At 44.9% G+C, this 21,340-nt stretch overlaps 1 protein-coding gene across 4 annotated transcripts in view; it reads right to left on the bottom strand.

The window, feature by feature from the left end:
- Positions 1–21,340, bottom strand: part of EML4 (EMAP like 4) — a 259,496-nt gene that overhangs the window by 104,606 nt on the left and 133,550 nt on the right. For all 4 annotated transcript variants that reach the window (XM_045009994.1, XM_045009992.1, XM_045009993.1 and 1 more), the window contains exon 2: positions 19,509–19,691. In XM_045009994.1, the coding sequence (XP_044865929.1) occupies positions 19,509–19,691 (183 nt within the window). The remainder of the gene's footprint in view (positions 1–19,508; positions 19,692–21,340) is intronic.

Below are 21,340 nucleotides of genomic sequence, written 5' to 3'. Positions count from 1 at the left end.
ACATCCCTTCTCCATAAATGGGAACTAAGATGCAATTCTATTTGTGGTTGCAGAAACAGACTTCAGACTATGGACTGGTCAATCAACATTCCAAATAATCATATCCCAGTGGTATCTCTGCCATTTGCTCTGCATTATTGCCAGCTTCGATTTGGACATCTAACATTGTTGGTTTTAAGCCACACTAAATAAGATTAAAGACTGCATTATAGTTACGTATGGCAGGATTCAATTTTTTAAAATATAATTTCAATGGATAATATTGGTTATTTTTAAGCTTTTTTTATTTTTATCAATTTAAATGTTCACCTTTTTGGGAAATTATGGGTTTTCACCTTTTTTTATTTAAATTTAAATTTTCTATTTAAATGTTCACAGCTGTGGGAAATGATGTGTGGGTCAGACAATGAAGGGGTCAATATAATTATTTAATGACAGCAGACATTGAGATTCAAAAAAGTTAAAGCTTTATAACCATTAAAACACAAATTGTCAACATCAGATGTAAAAATATATAAAATAAATATTCTTAAATCCAAACTAAGTTCTCAAGCAGCATTTTTCTTACTTTGCCTATCTGTAAAGTCTGATTATCATCGATGTATATAATTTTTCACTGATTGTCTGTTTATGGTGCAATTGATGTTTACTGACATTTACCATGCCTAATTATAAAGCATATGCACAACTGGCTGAATTAAGGTTGCACCGGCAACCTTAATTCTGGCATTTCCTGACTTCTGAGTGCTTGACTTTGCCACCTTACTCATGTTATTTTAACCTTTTTTGTGTGTAACAAGTTAAGTATGTCAAGAAAATGTGTGATTTAACAAATATGTGAGTAGATTGGGGGTTGGGGAAACATCGACTGGCAGGCTGCTCCACATGTACGGAGTACTACTGAAAGCGTACAGAAAGTCAGGTCAAAAGGCCAAAAGAAGCAGTCAGGAAAAAACCTGGGCAGAGTAGAAGAGGGGAAGAATGTAGAAGATGAGGAGGAAAGAGATCAGCTCTGAAACACCCCATGATATATGTCATTTTGATTTTTTCCCCTCCCCTCTCCCAACCTCTTGCCCCCAACAAATCAAACAAACACAATTCTTCTCAGCTAGCCACGCTCTAGAGACTACCTTTTGTGGACATGTTTTATTTCATTTTTTAATAAAGATTCTAATTTCAAAATTCAACATATTTTTAAAATACCCTAAACACGTTTTCATAACACAGATAGCAGCAAAGCCATAAACCAATATGAACTGGAAAAATATCTTGAGTAATACTGGCATATAAATGAGCTTGTTTTATTTTCAATGACTAAGTAATCATCTTATCCAGGAAGATACAATATGTCAAGGCTCCTGATTTGCTCTTGAACTGTAGGTGACCCTTCTCTGTCTTTCTGTATGTGGTAATAGATCAATACATCTCAGGCTGCCATTGAGGAAATTATGCAGAAATGGGAATGGGAGATACGTGTAACAACTCTGAATTCTCTGACAGACACAAAAGATTCAGCGGACAAGCTGTGTGTAAAGTGCACACAGAAACAGTGCTTCAGATCAGAAACATCTGATACAGGCACATAATCAGATGGAAAACATGTACAACCTCCTCCTCCCCAGGGAGAGAACACTAATGCAAATACTGGGCTCATGACATTACATCTACAAGGAACTGTCTATACTAAGATAAAATGTCTCAGACTCTTACACTGAATAATAAAACCTTATCCATGAATAAAATCTGAGATCAATCATATCCAGCTCTTTCCTAGCTACAATGTGCTCTCGCCCATACAATATTGGCAGCAGTAAGAGGGTTGATTCTCATCTGTAGTAGATTGTGGTGACTTATTTTTAAATGAAAGGACTTTCTTTTAAATTATTATTTTAATAATGACCACAAACATGCTAGGGTGGATTCACAGAACACTTACTGACTTGAGATTTAAGTTAGTCTAGACAGAGACTTGCATTAGTTTAATTAAATCAATTTAAAAATGGAGTTTAGTAAAACTGGAGCAGCTATTGTTTGTAAACTAGACTGACAGAAATAAGGAATTCAGAAGTGATATAAGAAATACTTGGACACATTCCAAACAGCAATCAAAATATCAAGTTCTAGGGGGAATTATGTGAGTTGCACAGGCTGCAGTAAAAGAGGTTGTATAATGTAGTTTCATCTAAGTTTGTAACTCCCAAATTTTGCTCATTATAAATGGCTACCTTTGAATCAAAAATATGAATTTCAGTTTGCTCCCTGACAGAAGGCATCTTCACCGTAAAACTAGCCTGTCTTTACTAAAGAAAAGTGTACCTTAGAATTTCTTGAGGAAAAATGGGTGAATTTTCAGTTTGTAAGAAAATGTTAAAACTCCACAATTTCCAAGTACACCTCTACCTCGATATAACGCTGTCCTCGGGAGCCAAAAAATCGTACCGTGTTTGTAGGTGAAACCATGTTAAATTGAACTTGCTTTGATCCACCGGAGTGCACAGCCCCACCCCTCCAGAGCACTGCTTTACCGCGTTATATCCGAATTCGTGTTATATAGGGTCATGTTATATCGAGGTAGAGGTGTAGTTTTGCACAATGTTACAAATATTTCACACTCTTCTACTTTGACATTCATTAATTGGACTTCTGTTCTTTTTTAAAGGTGAACTAAAAAAGGCTCAGAATTTTTTTTTTAAATTAGTATCCCAAATAATTTAAAAAAAATATAATCTAAAAAATGGAAATACATTTACATTTTAAAACAAAACACTTGGGGTTAATTCCTAACCCATTTGCAAACCCTGAGTATTGGACTTTATGAATTGGCTCTCCATCATCAGAGGTGGGGATTAGAATGTTTCTGACCCTAGCTGCAGAACTCCAGTGGATGATGGCTAGCGAAAATCTCTATACTCATCATAAGGCTCCGAATTACATTAATACCCTTAGAATCTTTCCGTTTCCCACTGTAAAAATATCCTTTCATAGCAGCCAAAACAGGCTTAACTTCAAAGGAGAGTGTTATAATGAAGTTGCAGTGAAAACACAAATTCAGGATGGAATTCAATAGGCTAAAACAATGAAGTTCTCAGCATTCAAATTGTGCATGTCTGCCAATATCACATTATGTGTCAATTACTAACATAAACAGTCTGTAATTTTTCAGACTGAATAGCACTCAGCTTTATCTTTTGGCTCGGAACAAGAGCTGGATGAAAGCTGAATGTAAAATGAGATCCAGTGAGTGGTGACCAGGATTAAAGCCAAACTGTGAGATCAAAGTAGTAAAAATGTCTTTCATGGATAATGGATTCCATCTCTATTCTGATAATTCTCACAGAATAATAATATCTGCTGAGTTCAAAAGAGACCTTTCATTAAAATCTGTCAAGTATACAAGTGTGTGAATGAAAGATAAGCAAGATTAGACAAAGACCACCACCATAAACTTGAATCTGTTTCCCTCCCTTGCTTCCATAACCACAGAATCAGAAAAAAAGGAAATAGATTTTATTAGCTAAATTGGGGGGAAATGCAGGCAAAACTAACATTTAAGTGACAGTAGTAACTTTTGAAAAGTTGTCTTGTGATAAAACGATAGTTTTTAGTTCCAACTGTATGCCTCAGGATTTTAGAACAGCAGGCCTCCCTCAAAATGGTTCTAATTTGTTTATTATGACCTTCACTCACTTGTGTGAATTGGAATAAAGGTTTGATGACTTTAAGACTACTTGATAGATACATATATTCTGAGACAATGGCACACTGCTTTATTCACTTAAAACCACACACACAGAGGTAACACACCTTCACTATTAGCCTAAATTATTTTTCCTGATAAATACAGCTGCAAGTGCATATATCTAATAATTATATAACTGATATTCACATGAAATGTAAAAATAAGCTCTTCAGAAGGAAGCTGGTTAAATGTTTATTAGTTCCCATTAGTCTTCAAAAGAATGTAAAGTAAAGGGAAGGAGGGAAAGAAGAGAGTCCAAAATAATGACAAGTATGAGTAGAGTAAGAAAGCAAAGAGGAGAGGAGACGGAAAATTGAAAGAAGAGACGAGAGAGAAGAACAGAAAAAGGAAGTAATAGAGAAGAAAGAAGCTTAACATAAAAAGAGCACATGGCACAATAACCGGTGCATGGGAAAGACATTAAGATTTCAAGGGTGTGAAAATGTACGTAACATGAGCATACAGCCCACAGGCTTCAACAGGACTACTCCCATGAGTAAAGTGATATACATGCAAGCTTGCAGTTGCTGGCCTTGATAAGGCAGATACAACTCTAGGATTGCTTAAATGATGCCCCTGCTCATACATTCCTTTCTACAGAAATTCATGGCTAACAGCAACTTCCAACCATCAGAGTGGGTCTTGAATTTGTAGTTGTGTTTGAACACCTATTAATCCAGCAATTGTAAATCATGTCCTGAAGTGTCTACACTAGAATCTACAATTGTGTTAATTAGCATGTGCTAAGCATGACTAAAAATTCAAGAGCAAAGATATCAAGCTTTCCCCCCCCCCACAATTTACTATTTGCTCTTAAAGTCAGCATTTTTAAATAAAAAAAAATCAACATTTTTGGCGAGCCTACTTTTCATTTTAATATTATTGAAATGAAACAAGAGTTAAGATCAGGTAAAAAACCACATCTTAAATCTTCTGTTCAAATTATTGCAATGAAATAGGATTTTGATTTAGGTTTGCTGTGTATTTGGGGTATGTACACACTATTGCATACCAAAACAAAACAAGCAGGACCTCTTCAGACTCCTATCACCGCAAATCCACTAAAGAAAAAACCTGCACTGTCACATAAAGTGCCACTGGCTTGTCCTAGACACCTCTGTGCAAAGTGTAAAATGCCGTTTCCAGTGCTGACCTGTACTCTCACGTAAGACATTTCCATCTTCTGACAACCAGCCCCTCTCTGCGGCAACCTATTAACTGAGCTTGTAGGAGCAGGTTGCTATAAATTTCTGTTCTTGGATTCTCCTATTTTTTGCATCATGCTCCATCTGGAGATTCAAAGTGTGCAAAATCTCATTTTTGCCTCTAGTCAAAAAGAGGGCATGATAGGAGAAAAAAATAATATATACTTTCAACTGGATAGCAACTTCTTGGAACAGGAAGCACATGCATCTTGGCCTTTATTAGTCTGATTACCCTGAGCTGCTTTACTAGTACCATTGTGTGTCATGGACTTGTCTTCACACACAGTGTCTACAAGCTGCAGTCTCATGTTACATACATTTTGACACCCCAAGAGCATCCCAGGCACCAACTGTGATACAATCTGTTTTGCTGGCAGTCACAAGTACCAGACTACTCTATGCTTTCCCTTTCCTCCAGTGTTCAGGTATTCTTTTTTTGGCACATACTGTAAGCGTCAACTGCTGTAATCAAGTAAAGAGGCATGTGGCACCAACACTTCAAGGCTGTCAAAAGGAAAGAACTTCCCACAAAAGAGATGGCACTTACAGAACTATTGAAGCTGCCTATCAAAAAAGCCCCCTAAGATTACTGAACAGGGAATAGTATCATCTAAATACATAATCATAAAAAAGTAGATGGCCAGTTTACCAGCTACAAGTAAATGACTTTAAAACATAAGCATTAAGATTATCTCAGAAGGGAGCATCTGTGTTAACCTACAGGGAATGCTTGTATATGGGTAGAGGCTAGGACAGCACCACTAATTCTTCTCTGAACTAGAATAACTCCAATAATATTTAATACCTTCCTTGGATTTATTAGCCTTTCCTGTCGCTTTGCATACTTGTGCATAGTTTGTGTAGAGACAGAGAGGCTTTATAACAACCTTTTTCCATTTTCATTTTGAAAGGATTTTCTGTATCTATGAGAGCTTCTTGGTGGAAGATCTTGGTAGTCCATTGATCCGATGATGACAAATCTGAGCAAATCATCTATTGCTGGTCTCACGGTGTGCCCTCTGATGGCTATACAAGCCAATTCTAGAGGTGCACATTTGGCTGCAGATGGTGCATGGGAAGTTCGCAGTCAGTGGATTGTGCGCTGCTGGTGCTCTGTGACGTCGTTCGCGTCCCTCTTGTAGACGCCGGCAGCGGTCTTCCTCAAAGGCAATGCAGGTATTTCTGACTGTTGCACGCCACTGTGTTCTGTCGCTGGCGGCCTCCTCAAGGTCCCTGGGTTTGATACTGCTATACTGCAGATTGGCTTTGATGGTGTCCTTGTAACGTTTTCGTGGACAACCTATATGCCGGATGCCCTGGGAGAGCTCACCATAGAGAAGCTGGCGGGGGATTCTATTGGCATCCATGAGGCTGACATGACCGGTCCAACGTAGCTGTGACTTCATGATCATCATTTCGATGCTTGTCATCTGGGCTCTCTCTAGGACCTCAAGATCGGGCACTTTGCCTTGCCAGCAGATCTTCATGATGTTGCGGAGGCAACGCATGTGGAATGCTTCGAGCTGCTTGATGTGACGCCTATACAGTGTCCATGTTTCACACCCATATAAAAGAGATGAAAGAACAGCAGCTCTGTACACAAGCAGTTTTGTTGACATGCGGATGTTGTGGTGGTTAAAAACTTTGACACGCAAATAGCCAAGTGCCTGGCTTGCTTTGGATATTCGTGCGTTGATCTCATTATCCAGTGATCCATCACTGGATATGACACTACCTAGGTATTTAAAGTTCTCCACTACTTTAAGCTGAGTGCCATCAATGGAGATACTCGGGACAGAAGCTTTTGATCCAGGTACAGGTTGATGGAGAACTTCTGTCTTTCCGAGGCTGATAGTTAGTCCGAAGAGTTGCGAGGCCGTGGCAAACTTGTTGACAATGTGCTGAAGATCATTTTCAGTGTGAGCCATGAGAGCACAGTCGTCGGCAAAGAGTGCCTCAAGAAGGAGTTTCTGAACTGTTTTAGTCTTTGCATTCAGGCGACGGAGGTCAAAAAGAGAACCACCGTGCCGGTATTTCAAATATATACCTCAATCCAGATCTTTCATTGCATGGTTAAGGACGCATGCAAAGAACAGGTTAAATAAGACAGGAGCGAGAACACATCCTTGTTTCACACCGCTGGTGATGTTGAAGGGGGCAGATGTGGCTCCATCAGACAATACTTCACCTGTCATGCTGTCATGAAAAAGGCGTATAATCTGGACAAATTTTCTTGGGCAGCCAAGTCGTGTTAGAATAGTCCAAAGGGCTTCTCTGTTGACGGTATCAAATGCCTTTGTCAGATCTATGAAGACAGCATACAGGTGCATGTTCTGTTCAATGCACTTCTCTTGTATTTGTCTGACAGCAAACACCATGTCGACTGTGCTCCGGCCAGGTCGAAAACCACATTGACTTTCATGTAGATTTGCCTCGGAAATACTGGCTATTAGGCAGTTCAAGATGATGTGGGCGATGATTTTCCCTCCAACGGAGAGGAGGGATATGCCTCTATAATTTCCACATTCTGCTTTGCTGCCTTTGTTCTTGAAAAGAGAGACAACAGTAGCATCGCGGAGGTCCTGTGGTATTTTTCATCCTCCCAGATGCCGATGATCACGCTGTGGAATGCTGCTAGTGCTGCTGGACCTGCTGCTTTGTATATCTCTGCTGGTATCCCATCTTTTCCAGGAGCTTTTCCTGAACTCATCTGGCTAACAGTTTTCTTAATCTCATCTATAGTGGGCGGAGAGTCAAGATCTGTCAGAGCAGGTTGTTGTGGAATTTCATTGAGGACATTATTAGTCACGGTTGATGGTCTATTGAGAAGGTTGCTAAAATGTTCTCGCCATCTTTCGTTGATGTCTTCTTTATCTTTAATCAGTGTTGTGTTGTCTGATGAGAGCAGTGGGGTGGTCCTTAGTTTAGAAGGTCCATAGACAGTCTTAATAGCACTGAAGAACATCTTTGAGTTGTGGGTCTCAGCATAGTGCTCAATTTCTTTGGCTTTGCTCTCCCACCAGTTGCTTTGTATCTGATGGAGGTCCTTCTGTGTTTTGCTCTGAAGGTACTTGAAATGGTCCTGTTTGGAGACTGAGGAGGGATCATTCTGCCTTCGATAAAGGCTTTTCTCTTTACTTCCAGAGCTGAGCAATTTCTTCTTGGTTCTCATCAAACCAATCCTGATGTGTTCTTTTCTTTAGTCCAAGAGATGTTATTGCTGTGTCAGTCACCATCTGCTTGAACTGGTCCCACTTTTCGGTTGCAGTACCAATCAGTTGTCCGTGGGATGTCAGTTTGTCATCAAGACTCTTCTAGAAGTTGTTGAAACATTGAGGATCCTTCAGTTTGGCTATGTTGAAAGCAGGTCGCACATGCTTAGGGCGTTTGTGCCGAGAGGGAGCGATGTAAAGTTGGAGAGACATCCTGACTAATCTGTGGTCTGTCCAGCACTCTGCGCCTCGCATCACCCTGGTGATCAGTACATCTCGGATGTCTCGCCTTCTGACAATGGCATAATCTATCAGATGCCACTGTTTGGACTTAGGGTGCATCCATGTTGTTTGGTGGAAGATACAGAGGCAGAAATATCTTCCTTCTGCTTTGTGAGTTGCCCACTAACAGACAAGTGCTGATATCCTTGTATTCTCCAAATGGAGATACTTCTCTCACATGGTGGTCCCTGATCCTTACACTTTCCTAGGATAACTATTAAAAACTTGCCCTCTGGCTTAATTCAATCATAAGATAGGAAGAACTGCAGACATAAAAAATGAACACCATATAGCTCACATCTCAAATGACACCTCCTACCACGCACCTTGAGGATCTCACTGTTCTTGGAGAGCACTAGACAGATGAAACAGTACCTACCGAATTAACTCACTTACGGATACCCCTATGCTATGTATGTAGAAATCTATTCACTTACTGGGAAGGTTTCCACTGAAACACTATAATAATACGTATATGATGAAAAGTACAGACAAGAAAAATATCACAAATACCAGGCTATTAGTAAAGGTCCTAGCTTTTGCTGATTCAGATGCTAGACAAGAAGAAAGAAAGGGATAAGAAAGGTAAAACAAAATCAGTTCAGTCCAAAGACATATCCAGCATGAACAAACCATACTGAAGGTTCCTGAAGCAATTTGCCAGAAACCCTAGCGGTCTTCTGTCCCAACAAGCTTGGATATCATCTGCTTGAATGGGGGAGGGAGTGTGAATACCAAAAAGTGTAATTTATGTTTGCCCCTTTCAACCTGATTTAGTCAGTTCACAACACTCATTTTCACACTGTGAAAAGTACCTCTTTGAAGGCAACTGCTGAGCTACTTAAGGGAAATTAGTAGAGGTTTTGGAAGCTATATCTCAGCAGCAAGTAAGAAAGATTGTCCAATGCAAAAGCAGATCAGATACTGAGTGACTTTTATAAAGTAAATTTTTGGAGGATTTGGGGAAGATTGGCCTTATTTGTTTAGTTTTATTACACAACAGGAAAATAAGTCAACTGTTGTGCTGAAAGAAATATTTAAAATATAAATCAGTAATATTTTATTAACGTACAATCATATTCTGGAATGTTTGTTCCAAATACTAACTTTTACGGCTAAACTAATGCTGGCCCAAAGCTATTCCTGAAGTCTAAAATTCCGGTGGCAATATGTCACTAAACATCTTTTTTCTGTCACTCTATAATGTCCTATAATCTCAGGTATCATGATAAAAATATCCAGTCATCAACAGTTGCAATGCCTTTTTCTTGTGTCTCTGTTAGCTGTTTCAACACAAAGGGGCCATTTCCCCTATAAAATAAAAATAGTAGCAATTAGTTATAATTCATTAATGTTTAGATATTGTATATTGTGTATACATAGTTAAACACAATTTTTAAATAATACCTCAACCTTTCTTTCACTATTTCTGTAACTGTGAATGAACAGGTGTAAACAACCTCCTAAGGCACAAGTTAGAATTAGACATTCCATAGGAATGTGTTATCTAAGAATTAGAAATTCACCCAGCCCATTTATGTTCAGACATATTTAACGCTAAAATTCAAAGTCGTTTCATGGCCCTACATCCTACTGAAGACCTTAGTATATGGCTAAATTAGGGCAGAAATAGTAGATCTGGAGTTATGGGCACCCTAAACTGTGCAAAATTTCACAGTTACTGAGTAAAATATTCCCAGACATTTCACCAGGAAAAAAGTCCATCTGCTGTCTTGGTAGACAGAATGGAGACTGAAAGTGAGACCATTCCAAAGGGAACAATGGGAGTGCCAAAATTTATCTGCCTATCTATAAAAGGGAGAAAACCAGCTGTTCATACGTATACAAGCATATGCAAACCCCTTTTTAGCACTCATTTGACTTGAAGTCTGAAAGCATAGTATTCAAAGTATTCGCATAAAACAGAAACCTTCCAAACGACTTTGGATTTTAGTGTTAAATGTGTCTGAACATAAAAAAAATCTGAATCCCACATCTAATCAAATGAATGTGTTTTCAAGTAGTGTATCTATAGGCATTGAAGATCTTGACTGTGGGATCCAGTGCTTATGCTCTTTTATTTCCTTTCAGTTTCCCTCTTCGTGTTACTCAGCTTTCCCCAAAAGCTTGTGTCTTTCTTTGAGGATCTACAGGATTAGAGGAAAGTTTGTGTCATTAAAAACTGCCATTCTGTGGCAAAAACTACTTATGACTTAAGATTCCGAATAGAGACTGTGAGCTCTTTGGGGCAGGGACAGTGATTCAGTATATTTATGAACAGTTCCAAGCACATTGTGGGCACTACTATATAAAAATAAGAAACAATAATACAATTAACAGTAGTATAATACTTCAATGCTACTATATAAATAAATGTTATATAATATGCACTTATGCAGATATATAGTAGCAAAATTAAAAACTTTTATGGTGTATTCTCTTTCCCCCACTAAAATGAGTGAAATTTAGATCAGCAATAGTAAAAATCATTGTTAAAACTAAATACCAGAGGAATGGAGCTATATGAAGACATTTAAACAACTCTATTAACTGATAAAAAACACTATTGGTTAAAATGTTCAAATCCAGGCACAAAAGTCCATTTATAAGTCTGATTTTCAGGGGTAAAGAGAAGCCACTTCAGACACTGACTACAGTGAAATTTGTAGGTGCTCATTAGTTTGGACATTTGGCCTCTAATTTATTTATATACAACCAAAGAGGAGCATGATTCAGAGCAATAGTGCGTATCTGAAAACTTTTAAGTCTAGCATTTGAATACTGTTTTTGTATTTGTTCCCTTATTTTAGTAAAACATTCAAATCAATGAGTGAAATGCTCTTTAACACACACTTTTTGCTGTACTTTTTTTTTTTTTTAGTGGTAGTATGCAAAGAGTCAGACAGCTGAGGACAGTTTTAGGAATTGTTTGAGGTATGGGAGTGTAAGCCGGGCGGCCTTGGTCCCCGCCGGCGGCGGCGGGGAAGAGGTCCGTGGCACGCCCCTCGGACAGGGGGCGCCGGCAGGAGTCTCTAGCGTACCCCCCTAACAGGGGAACGCTGGCTATAGTTCGCAGCGTGCCCCTCAGGCAGGGGAGTGCCGGCAGGAGTCTCTAGCGTACCCCTCTAACAGGGGGGACGCTGGCTATAGTCCGCAGCGCGCCCCTCAGGCAGGGGAGCGCCGGCAGGAGTCTCTAGCGTACCCCCCTAGCAGGGGAACGCTGGCAATAGTTCGCAGCGCGCCCCTCAGGCAGGGGAGCGCCGGCAGGAGTCTCTAGCGTACCCCTCTAACAGGGGGAACGCTGGCAATAGTCCGCAGCGCGCCCCTCAGGCAGGGGAGCGCCGGCAGGAGTCTCTAGCGTACCCCACTAGCGGGGGAACGCTGGCAATAGTTCGGGTACACGCACCTCGGGTTCGGTCGGGTAGACCGCGGCGGGCAGCTCCAGCTCCTCCAGGGGTTCCGGATCCTCCGGCCGCTCGCAGCAGTCCGCGCCGGGCAGTCCCACGGAGTCCCGTCCGTTCTCGTGTCCGGGCTTCCCTGGGTCCCGCGCCTCACCGGGAGGGAGCAGCGCGGCGTCGGCGTCTGCGTCCCTCTGTTGCGCCGCCCTCACGGAGCAAAGGGCCCCACCCTTTGTACGCCCCGCTCCGCCCCTCCCGCAGCTGGGGACGGAGCGAACTCGCCCTGGCCCCGCCCCCTCCGGCGGGGAAAGCGGCGGTTTCCGCTCCGGCTCGGCGGGGAGCCACCCTGTCTCCCCACATACCCCACCCCTCAAATCCAGCTCCCGTTCCTCGGAGCTGGCATCCCCAGCCTCGCCGATGCGGGACAGGAAATCCGCGTTGGCGTGCTCGCGTCCCGCCCGGTGGCGGATCGAAAATGCGTAGGGTTGTAGGGTGAGGTACCACCGTTGAAGCCGGGGATTCGTGTCCTTCATCTCATTGAGCCATTTCAGGGGGGCGTGATCCGTAATAAGTGTAAAGGGGGCTCCAAGGAGGTAATAGCGGAGGACGTCCACTGCCCACTTAACCGCCAGGGCCTCTTTCTCCAGGACGGAGTAGTTCCGCTTTCTGGGGAACAGCTTCCGGTTTAGGTAAACAACCGGGTGCTCCTCCCCGTCCACCTCCTGCGAGAGGACCGCCCCAAGCCCCACGTCGGAGGCGTCGGTCTGCACGACAAAGTCACGATGGAAGTCCGGGCTGAAAAGTACCGGCTCACTACACAACCGGGCTTTGACCGCTTGAAAGGCCTCCTCACAGTCGGCCAACCAGCACACTCGGTGGGGGCTATTCTTGGTCAAGAGGTCAGTCAAAGGGGCCGTAAGGGTTGCGAAGTGGGGTACGAACCGTCGGTAATAACCAGCTAAGCCCAAGAACTGCCGTACCTGTCTCTTTGTAGTCGGGGGCTGACATACTTGGAGTGCTTGAACCTTCCCGATGAGGGGCCGCACCAGTCCCCGACCCAAGGTGTAGCCCAGGTACGTGATCTCCTCTCGTCCAATTTGGCATTTCTTGGGATTGGCTGTAAGCCCGGCGGCGCGAAGGTCAGCCGCTACCTGGTTGAGGTGGTCCTCCCAGTTGCTGCCATAGATGACCACATCATCCAGGTAGGCTGCGGCGTATGTAGTATGTGGCTGCAGAACCCGATCCATCAATCGCTGGAAGGTGGCCGGGGCTCCATGGAGGCCGAACGGCATTCGAGTGAAATGATAGAGTCCAGAAAGGGTGGCAAAGGCAGTCTTCTCCTTAGATTGCGGCTCCAAGGGGATCTGCCAATACCCTTTCGTAAGGTCTAGGGTGGTGATATACCGGGCGTCCCCAAGTCGCTCCAAGAGCTCGTCTACGCGGGGCATGGGGTAAGCATCAAACTTCGAAACGGCGTTGACCTTCCGAAAGTCGATGCAGAATCGCCGGCTCCCATCAGGCTTGGGGACAAGGACGACAGGGCTCCGCCACTCACTCTGGGAGCGCTCAATAACCCCCAGCTCCAACATTGCTTGGACTTCGTCTTCCACGGCCTCCCGCATCCGCCTAGGCAATGGCCGCGTCATCCCCCGGACCACCACCCCGGGGTCGGTCTGGATCACATGGTGGGCCAGGGTAGTCCTTCCGGGCTTTGTGGTGAAGGTCGTGGGGAACGCGTTTATTAAGCAGGTAGCTTGGACTCACTGCTCAGGGGTGAGCGTCTCGGCGAGCTGGGGCCCGCCGGTTTCAGAGATCTCAGGGAGCCCCGGCCCCAAGTCCGGCTCAGGGGGGTACGGGGCAATTAGTAGCCCTTCCCGTTCCTTCCAGGGTTTCAACAAGTTTATATGGTAAACCTGTTTTTCCTTCCGGCGGCCCGGCTGTCGGATTTCATAAGTGACCGGGCCCAGGCGTTGAAGCACCTCATAGGGGCCCTGCCAGCGGGCGAAGAGTTTTGACTCCTCCGAGGGGAGTAGGAGGAGGACACGATCCCCCGGTGCAAACGTTCGGGCCTGAGCGCCCCGATTATATTGCGCCTCCTGCGCTCTCTGGGCGGTGCTTAGGTTTTCTCTGGCCAGCTCACCCACCTGTGCGAGGCGCCCCTGTAGTCGTAGGACATACTGCAGGAGGCCCTGCGTCGCGGACGGGGTGTGTTCCCACGTCTCCCTCAGGAGGTCCAACACGCCGCGTGGTCGTCGTCCATAGAGGAGCTCAAATGGCGAGAATTTCGTGGAAGCCTGCGGGACTTCCCGGATCGCCAGTAACAAAGGGGGAAGTAGTTGATCCCACTGGCGGAGGTCCTGGGTGGGGAAGCGTCGTAGCATCCCCTTCAAGGTGCGGTTGAACCGCTCGACGAGTCCATCTGTTTGGGGATGGTAGACCGAGGTTTGCAATTTCTTGATCCCGAGCAGGGCACACACTTGATGGAACAGCTTAGATGTGAAGCTGGTTCCCTGGTCGGTGAGAATCTCCCGAGGGAGGCCTACCCTGGCAAAGATTTTCAGAAGCTCTGCGGCAATAGTGCGCGCGGTGATACTGCGTAAGGGAACGGCCTCGGGAAAACAGGTGGCGTAGTCCATTACGACCAGAATGTATTGATGCCCCAACTGACTTTTGGGGAAGGGCCCGACCAGGTCCATCGCTACCCGCTCAAAGGGCACACCCACAACTGGTAAGGGGACCAAAGGGGCCTTCCGGACACCCGCGGAGGCAGCGTGTTGGCAGTCCGGGCAGGACATACAATAGTCCTTCACCTCGCGGTGAATACCGGGCCAGAAGAACTTGGCCAGGACCCTAGCTGCGGTCTTCTCCGGTCCTAGATGGCCTGCGGCCGGGATGTCGTGGGCCAGCTTCAGGACGGCCTGCCGGTGAATGCGGGGAACCACGAGTTGGGTCCGGACCTCCTCGGTTCATGGGTCTCGCTCCACGCGGTAGAGGCGGTCGTGGCTGAGTTCGAACCTAGGCCAGTGGGTGGTTCGGCGGGCGTCCACGACATCTCCCTCGACTCGGGCCAGTTGGTCGTAGGCAAACCGTAGGGTAGGGTCCTCCCGTTGATTCCGGCTAAAGTCCACGGGGTCCTCAGTGGGGTCGCTGGTCCCTCGTCCGTCCAGGCCGGGGATGAGAAAGGGAGCAGCGTCCGGATCGGCCCGGGTACTGGGGCCGGTATTGGGTTCTGAGGACGCCCCCTCGAACGCCTCGGCCGGGCCCACGGATCGGAGCACGTCGACAAAACCCGGCCAGTCCCGGCCTAGAATAACCGGGTAGGCGAGGGACGGGGCCACTGCCACGCTCAGCAACTGGGTTGCTCCGTTCAGCGTGAGCGGGAGCTGAGCCGTGGGGTACGGTCTCACGTCCCCATGGATACATTGGATCCGGACCTCCCCCGTGGTTTGCTGGCCCTCCGGAAGGAGTGCCTGCCGAACAAGAGTCTGTCCACAACCTGAATCGATCAGACCCACCACGTGGGTCCCGGCAACCTCCATGGGAGCCGTTATTTTGGCCGCTGAGGGCGGGCGGGCTCGACGTTCCACCGCATACACGCTGCCAAAGTCACATTCCATTGCCGTACAGTCTCGCTGCAGGTGGCCGCTCTCGCCACACCGGAAGCAGGGGCCTAGCTCTGGGCGCCCGGAACGGGTAGGGACGCCGGGGGCTCCGCGGGGTTGGCCAGGTCCTGGGGGTCGGACCCAGCGTCCGGAGCCGGTACGCGGTGGCGTCTCTGGGGGTCGGGGAAAAGAGGTCCCGCCGCCTTCTGGCCGCTGGACCCGGGGCGGGGTCCCAGGCTTGGAGCTGGGGCCCCTCTCCGGTCTCTGAGTGCCCGGTCCCGCCTGGTGGCCGCGGGCGGCCGGCCCTAGAGGGGCCTCGGCTTCTAGAAAGTCTTCCATAAGGGTGATTGCTGCGCGCAGTGTTTGAGGTCGGTGCCGCAGCACCCACGCCCGTCCGGGTGTCGGGAGAATGTGAATGAACTGCTCAAGAACGATCTGTTCTGTCACTTCCGCCGCGGTTCTACGCTCAGGCTGTAGCCACCTGCTAGCTGCGTCCTTTAGTTCTTGGGCGATGGCCCGGGGCCGGGCGCCTGGAGGATAACGCTTCCCCCGAAACCGCCGTCGAAAGGTCTCGGGGGTAATGTCGAAAGCATCCAAGATGGCGGCTTTCACTCGCGCATAAACTCGAGCCTCGTCGTCGGGGAGCCCCCGGTAAGCCTTCTGCACAGGCCCCGTCAAATAGGGGGCGAGGAGAGTCGCCCACTGGTCCGGTGCCCACCCGGCCACTGCCGCCACCCACTCAAAGGTGACGAGATACGCCTCGGGGTCATCCTCGGGCCCCATCTTGGCCAGACGTACCGGTGGCGCAGGGGGTGCAGGTGAAGCGGCCCCCCCTGGTGCGCCGCCACCGGGGCTCGACCACAGGGTGGCGAGCTGCTGGAGACATTGGGTCTGTTGCTCCCGATGCTGGACGCCCAAGGTCTGAAGTAGCTGCTGCTGGTGGGCCCCCAGCTGCTGTACAAGCTGCTGCTGCTGGCTCTCGGCCAGGAACTTAATAAGGGCTTCTACCTCCATCTCCCACCCAGGGCGTCAACTACGTCCTGGCTCTGATCCCTTCCGACAGGGATAGGTTCACGGTCCCTGGTCAGGTGCCACTGTAAGCCGGGCGGCCTTGGTTCCCGCCGCCGGCGGTGGGGAAGAGGTCCGTGGCACGCCCCTCAGACAGGGGGCGCCGGCAGGAGTCTCTAGCATACCCCCCTAACAGGGGAACGCTGGCAATAGTCCGCAGCGTGCCCCTCAGGCAGGGGAGCGCCGGCAGGAGTCTCTAGCGTACCCCCCTAGCGGGGGAACGCTGGCAATAGTTCGGGTACACGCACCTCGGGTTCGGTCGGGTAGACCGCGGCGGGCAGCTCCAGCTCCTCCAGGGGTTCCGGATCCTCCGGCCACTCGCAGCAGTCCGCGCCGGGCAGTCCCACGGAGTCCCGTCCGTTCTCGTGTCCGGGCTTCCCTGGGTTCCGCGCCTCACCGGGGTCGGCAGCCAGGTCGGGAGGGAGCAGCGCGGCGTCGGCGTCTGCGTCCCTCTGTTGCGCCGCCCTCACGGAGCAAAGGGCCCCGCCCTTTGTACGCCCCGCTCCGCCCCTCCCGCAGCTGGGGACGGAGCGAACTCGCCCTGGCCCCGCCCCCTCCGGCGGGGAAAGCGGCGGTTTCCGCTCCGGCTCGGCGGGGAGCCACCCTGTCTCCCCACAGGGAGACTGTATTTTTCTTTCCAGTGCTATTGAGATATATTTTTCAGTACATGGAGTGTCTCTCTGTACAGACACATATCTTCTGTAAGTAGTTATGATATTATACCTCACATTTCTAAAAATCAGATACAATCATTTCTGTGATCTAGACAATACGAGGTGCTCTGTATGGGAAAAGGATTGGGTCAGGTGTTTTAGGACCAAAAGGTTGCATGTTAAAAAGCACACATTTAAATGTAAGCCTCTTTCCTTTTTTTCTTAAGTGACCTGGGATGAAATTCTGATCCCACTGAAATTAAGGGGAGTTTTGCCATTGACGTCAATGGGCACAGAATTTCACCTCTGATTTTCAGAGGTGCTGGGCACCTACAGCTTCCTCTGATTTCAGCGGAGGCCATGGATACCTAGCACCTCCAAAATAAAGCCACTTATGTAAGTGCCTAAGCAGAAACTACGCACTTTAACCATCTAAGTATGAAAACTGTGGCCCCAAGTATGTACCTTCTGTCCATGATTTTTCACTTGAAAGCATCACTTTTCTGCAAAAATTAGTACCTTGCAACATAGACTTACTGTACTTATCTCAAATACTTGCTAGTACTTTGTTTATTCAAAATGTTAGACAAGGAAGTTTGAATCCTGATGAGGCATGATAAATGTCAGATAAAAAAAAGCTGAATTTATAATCACAGATAACGACTGTCTACCATTTAGCAAATAAGACAGAATAAAAGGATTCAGAGTCAATGCCAATTAAGTGTCAACACTTCCTTCCATCTGGCATGGGGACATGAAAAAAAACACAATTACAATAATTAGATCTCTATGCTGTTCTACATCACCACTGATTTCAAAACTAGAGTAACAGTGGAGAATTAAGGATGTATAATTCAGTTAAAGGCAAATAATTGGGGTAGATAGTTTGATGGGAATACACACAATTATACCCACTCTTCTAATTCTGAGAATTGGAAGACCCTTAAAATGATTTGAATCATCTCTGCTAACTTTTTAATGTAGTTTTAGTTCTTACACATTGTGCAAATTAGCACAATATATGTCTATCTTCTTTTATCCCAATTTTTTAATATAACATATATACATAGTACATGAAGACAGTAGATGTAAAAATGTTAATGAATGGAAGCCCAAACATTTGTCAGTAGGGGTCACATGACAATTTGCAAGGAGCACAAGGGTGGTGAAAAATTTCTGTGTAAATATACACATTTTATTTTTTTTTAAAGTACATCCCTCTATAATATTTCCTTCATCTTGCCTTTTTCTTGATAGATAAACAAAGTGAAAATTATTTTTTTTAGTTAACCTCCAGTAAGAGTCTTCAGTTGACCATCTTTGTTCTCAACTTGCTGTTAACAGGAAGAACCTGGCTGTGTGAAGTATCAGAGGGGTAGCCGTGTTAGTCTGGTTCTGTAGAAGCAGCAAAGAATCCTGTGGCACCTTATAGACTAACAGATGTTTTGCAGCATGAGCTTTCGTGGGTGAATACCCACTTCTTCGGATGCAAGCAGTGGAAATTTCCAGGGGCAGGTGTGTATATATAAGCAAGCAAGAAGCAAGCTAGAGATAACGAGGTTAGATCAATCAGGGAGGATGGGGCCCTGTTCCAGCAGCTGAGGTGTGAAAACCAAGGGAGGAGAAGATTAGAGTGTGTGATTAGAGATTCACCAGTCTGCATCCAGACCTCAGGATGCAGGTTAAACAATCCTGATGTAAAGTATACTATTGTTTAAGTAGAAAGTGGTCTTTTTACAAGGAGTAACGTGGAGTTCACAGAAGATCTCATATAAATATAAGTACAGTGGAACCTCAGAGTTATGAACACCAGAGTTACGAACTGACCAGTCAACTACACACCTTATTTGGAACCAGAAGTACACAATCAGGCAGCAACAGAGACAAAACAAACAAACAAAGAAATATATAATAAAAAAGCAAATACAGCACAGTACTGTGTTAAATGTAAACTACTAAAAAAATAAATAAAGGGAAAGCAGCATTTTTCTTCTACACAGTAAAATTTCAAAGCTGTATTAAGTCAACGTTCAGTTGTAAACTTTTGAAAGAACAACCATAATGTTTTGTTCAGAGTTACAAACATTTCAGAGTTACGAACAACCTCCACTCTCAAAGTGTTCTTAACTCTGATGTTCTACTGCAAAGGGCAAAAGGACAATATCAGTTTTCAGATTTTTATCCTATCAAAAAAGATGTTGGTTAAAAATAACAAAGTCAATTTATTGACAGCTGCTTTCATGCTTAAGATAGCAAACAAACCCAATGAGAAAACTCCAGGTGTTAACATTCTAATATGAAAAGCTAGAATCTGTCAAATTCATTCCAATCTACAATATGCATCATTACCTTTACTTGGTGCTGACTTTCTCACAGAGGCCACGTGGTCTTCAGAGATAGCAAGACGTCTCAAAACATCAGCCAATGCTGCTTTTAGCACAGTGATTTCATCTTCTTGTTGCTGCACTCTCAGTTCGAGAGCTGAAAGACGGTCCTGGACATCGGATGTGCTTGCAGCAGAGATGCTATCATCTAGTTGGGGATGGGGGGGGGGAAAGGAGGAGGAAATTTAATTGTTTTTTCAAAACTAAAAACTACTAGAAAGAGAAGAGTTATAAAACTTACAGTGCAATCTTGTTTATCAAAAATATTTGGGAGATATTGAAGATGGTTGGATAAAGATGATAATGGTTAAGTATGGGATCATAAGCATAACCAACATAAGGAGAAGATTAAGGCCCTTAAACACGGGTGCCTACACAGGATGTTTGGAAACTGAACTTGTACTGTAATGGGAACAAGATACATGCTAAACAGGACAAGGCTGTATTTTCAAATTTGATACAAAATAAAGTATGTTCAAACATTTTGAAGTGTATTCTACTGCAACTTTTAAAGAAGCAGTCTAAACATCCTTCGCTTTAAAGCATGACATAATTAAAAATCAATTTAAAAATACACAACTCACAACGCCAAATGTAATGAAGTGACAACTCCAATTCAAAAATATTCTAGATCAGATGTTTTAATTTGTTACTTCTTTTCTTTTTATTGGTTTTTTTTTCACATCACCACACTGCATGATCCAAAAAAATATACTACTTTATAACATTTGGCCCGAAGTGAAGAGAACAGAAAGTAAATATGCTGTGAAGGGCTCCAAAAATCTGTTTGGCCACACAAAAATAGATTAGTATTGAAGGCATAACCCAGCCAAATCTATTCTTCAATGGTAAAATGGGAATTACAGCTTCTGCATATTCTTTGCTTTTGACAGCTCATTGCATTATTTCTGCCAAGCCAAAATAACACATCATAGGTTTTTATTTTTAGCATAAATCAGAGTCTGTGCTCTACAAATGGGTTGTAAAAAAATACACGTCACCCAAACAAAAGGTATTCCTAAAGGTATCCTTGGTGAGTTTGGGTTTATTAATACTCTAAACAAAATACAAGTGTAAAATCACAGGGATTCATAAACTTTGCTTATTTAATACTGGATGGATGACATATATGAAGCACATTCATACCACCAAATCATATGTAAAAGCAAATATGCAAATTATTATTTGTGAAATGTTATGCACATTTTAAATTTTGAGCCCACTAGTTTCATGAATTTCAATTCAGGGAAACAATTTAAATTATAACTTTTTTTAAAGGCCTAATCCCCAAACCCTTTATTATCCAACATAGGCCCTGATCCTGCAAACACTTATACACCTGAGTAGTCCTCAAACTCAGTGTAAGTATGTGATTGCAAGAATGAGGGACAAAGCACTCCCTACCTTGACTAGTCCCAATGAATTAAATACAACAAAGGTGGTAAGGGTTTGCAGCATCAGGCCCTAAGCTGTTAAACCTGACAAACCATTAACATTTGGGACTAGTTATTGAAGTAGCACCAAATTCAATTTTATTGTAATTCTTATTACTGATATTTTATGAGATACAAAGAAATCACCATAGGATTTATTCAAACAAGAGAAGTTACAAGTGAAATGTACATACAATGGCAGAAACAGCAGCAAGAATATCCAAAGAGATATTGGCGTAAAGTGTCTTCTTGCAGCATATGAAGGCTTAATTATCAATTTTTGCCAGCCAGATATATTTTAAAAAAGAAAAATTAAGATTGCTTTTTGGGCTGGAAACTCACTTTAATCTAAAAGGAAGATAAA

Source organism: Mauremys mutica, chromosome 3 (genome assembly GCF_020497125.1).
Source record: "Mauremys mutica isolate MM-2020 ecotype Southern chromosome 3, ASM2049712v1, whole genome shotgun sequence".
Classification (NCBI taxonomy): domain Eukaryota; kingdom Metazoa; phylum Chordata; order Testudines; family Geoemydidae; genus Mauremys; species Mauremys mutica.
The sequence above is the reverse complement of the archived record's forward strand: the minus strand, read 5'-3'. Positions and strand labels throughout refer to the sequence as shown.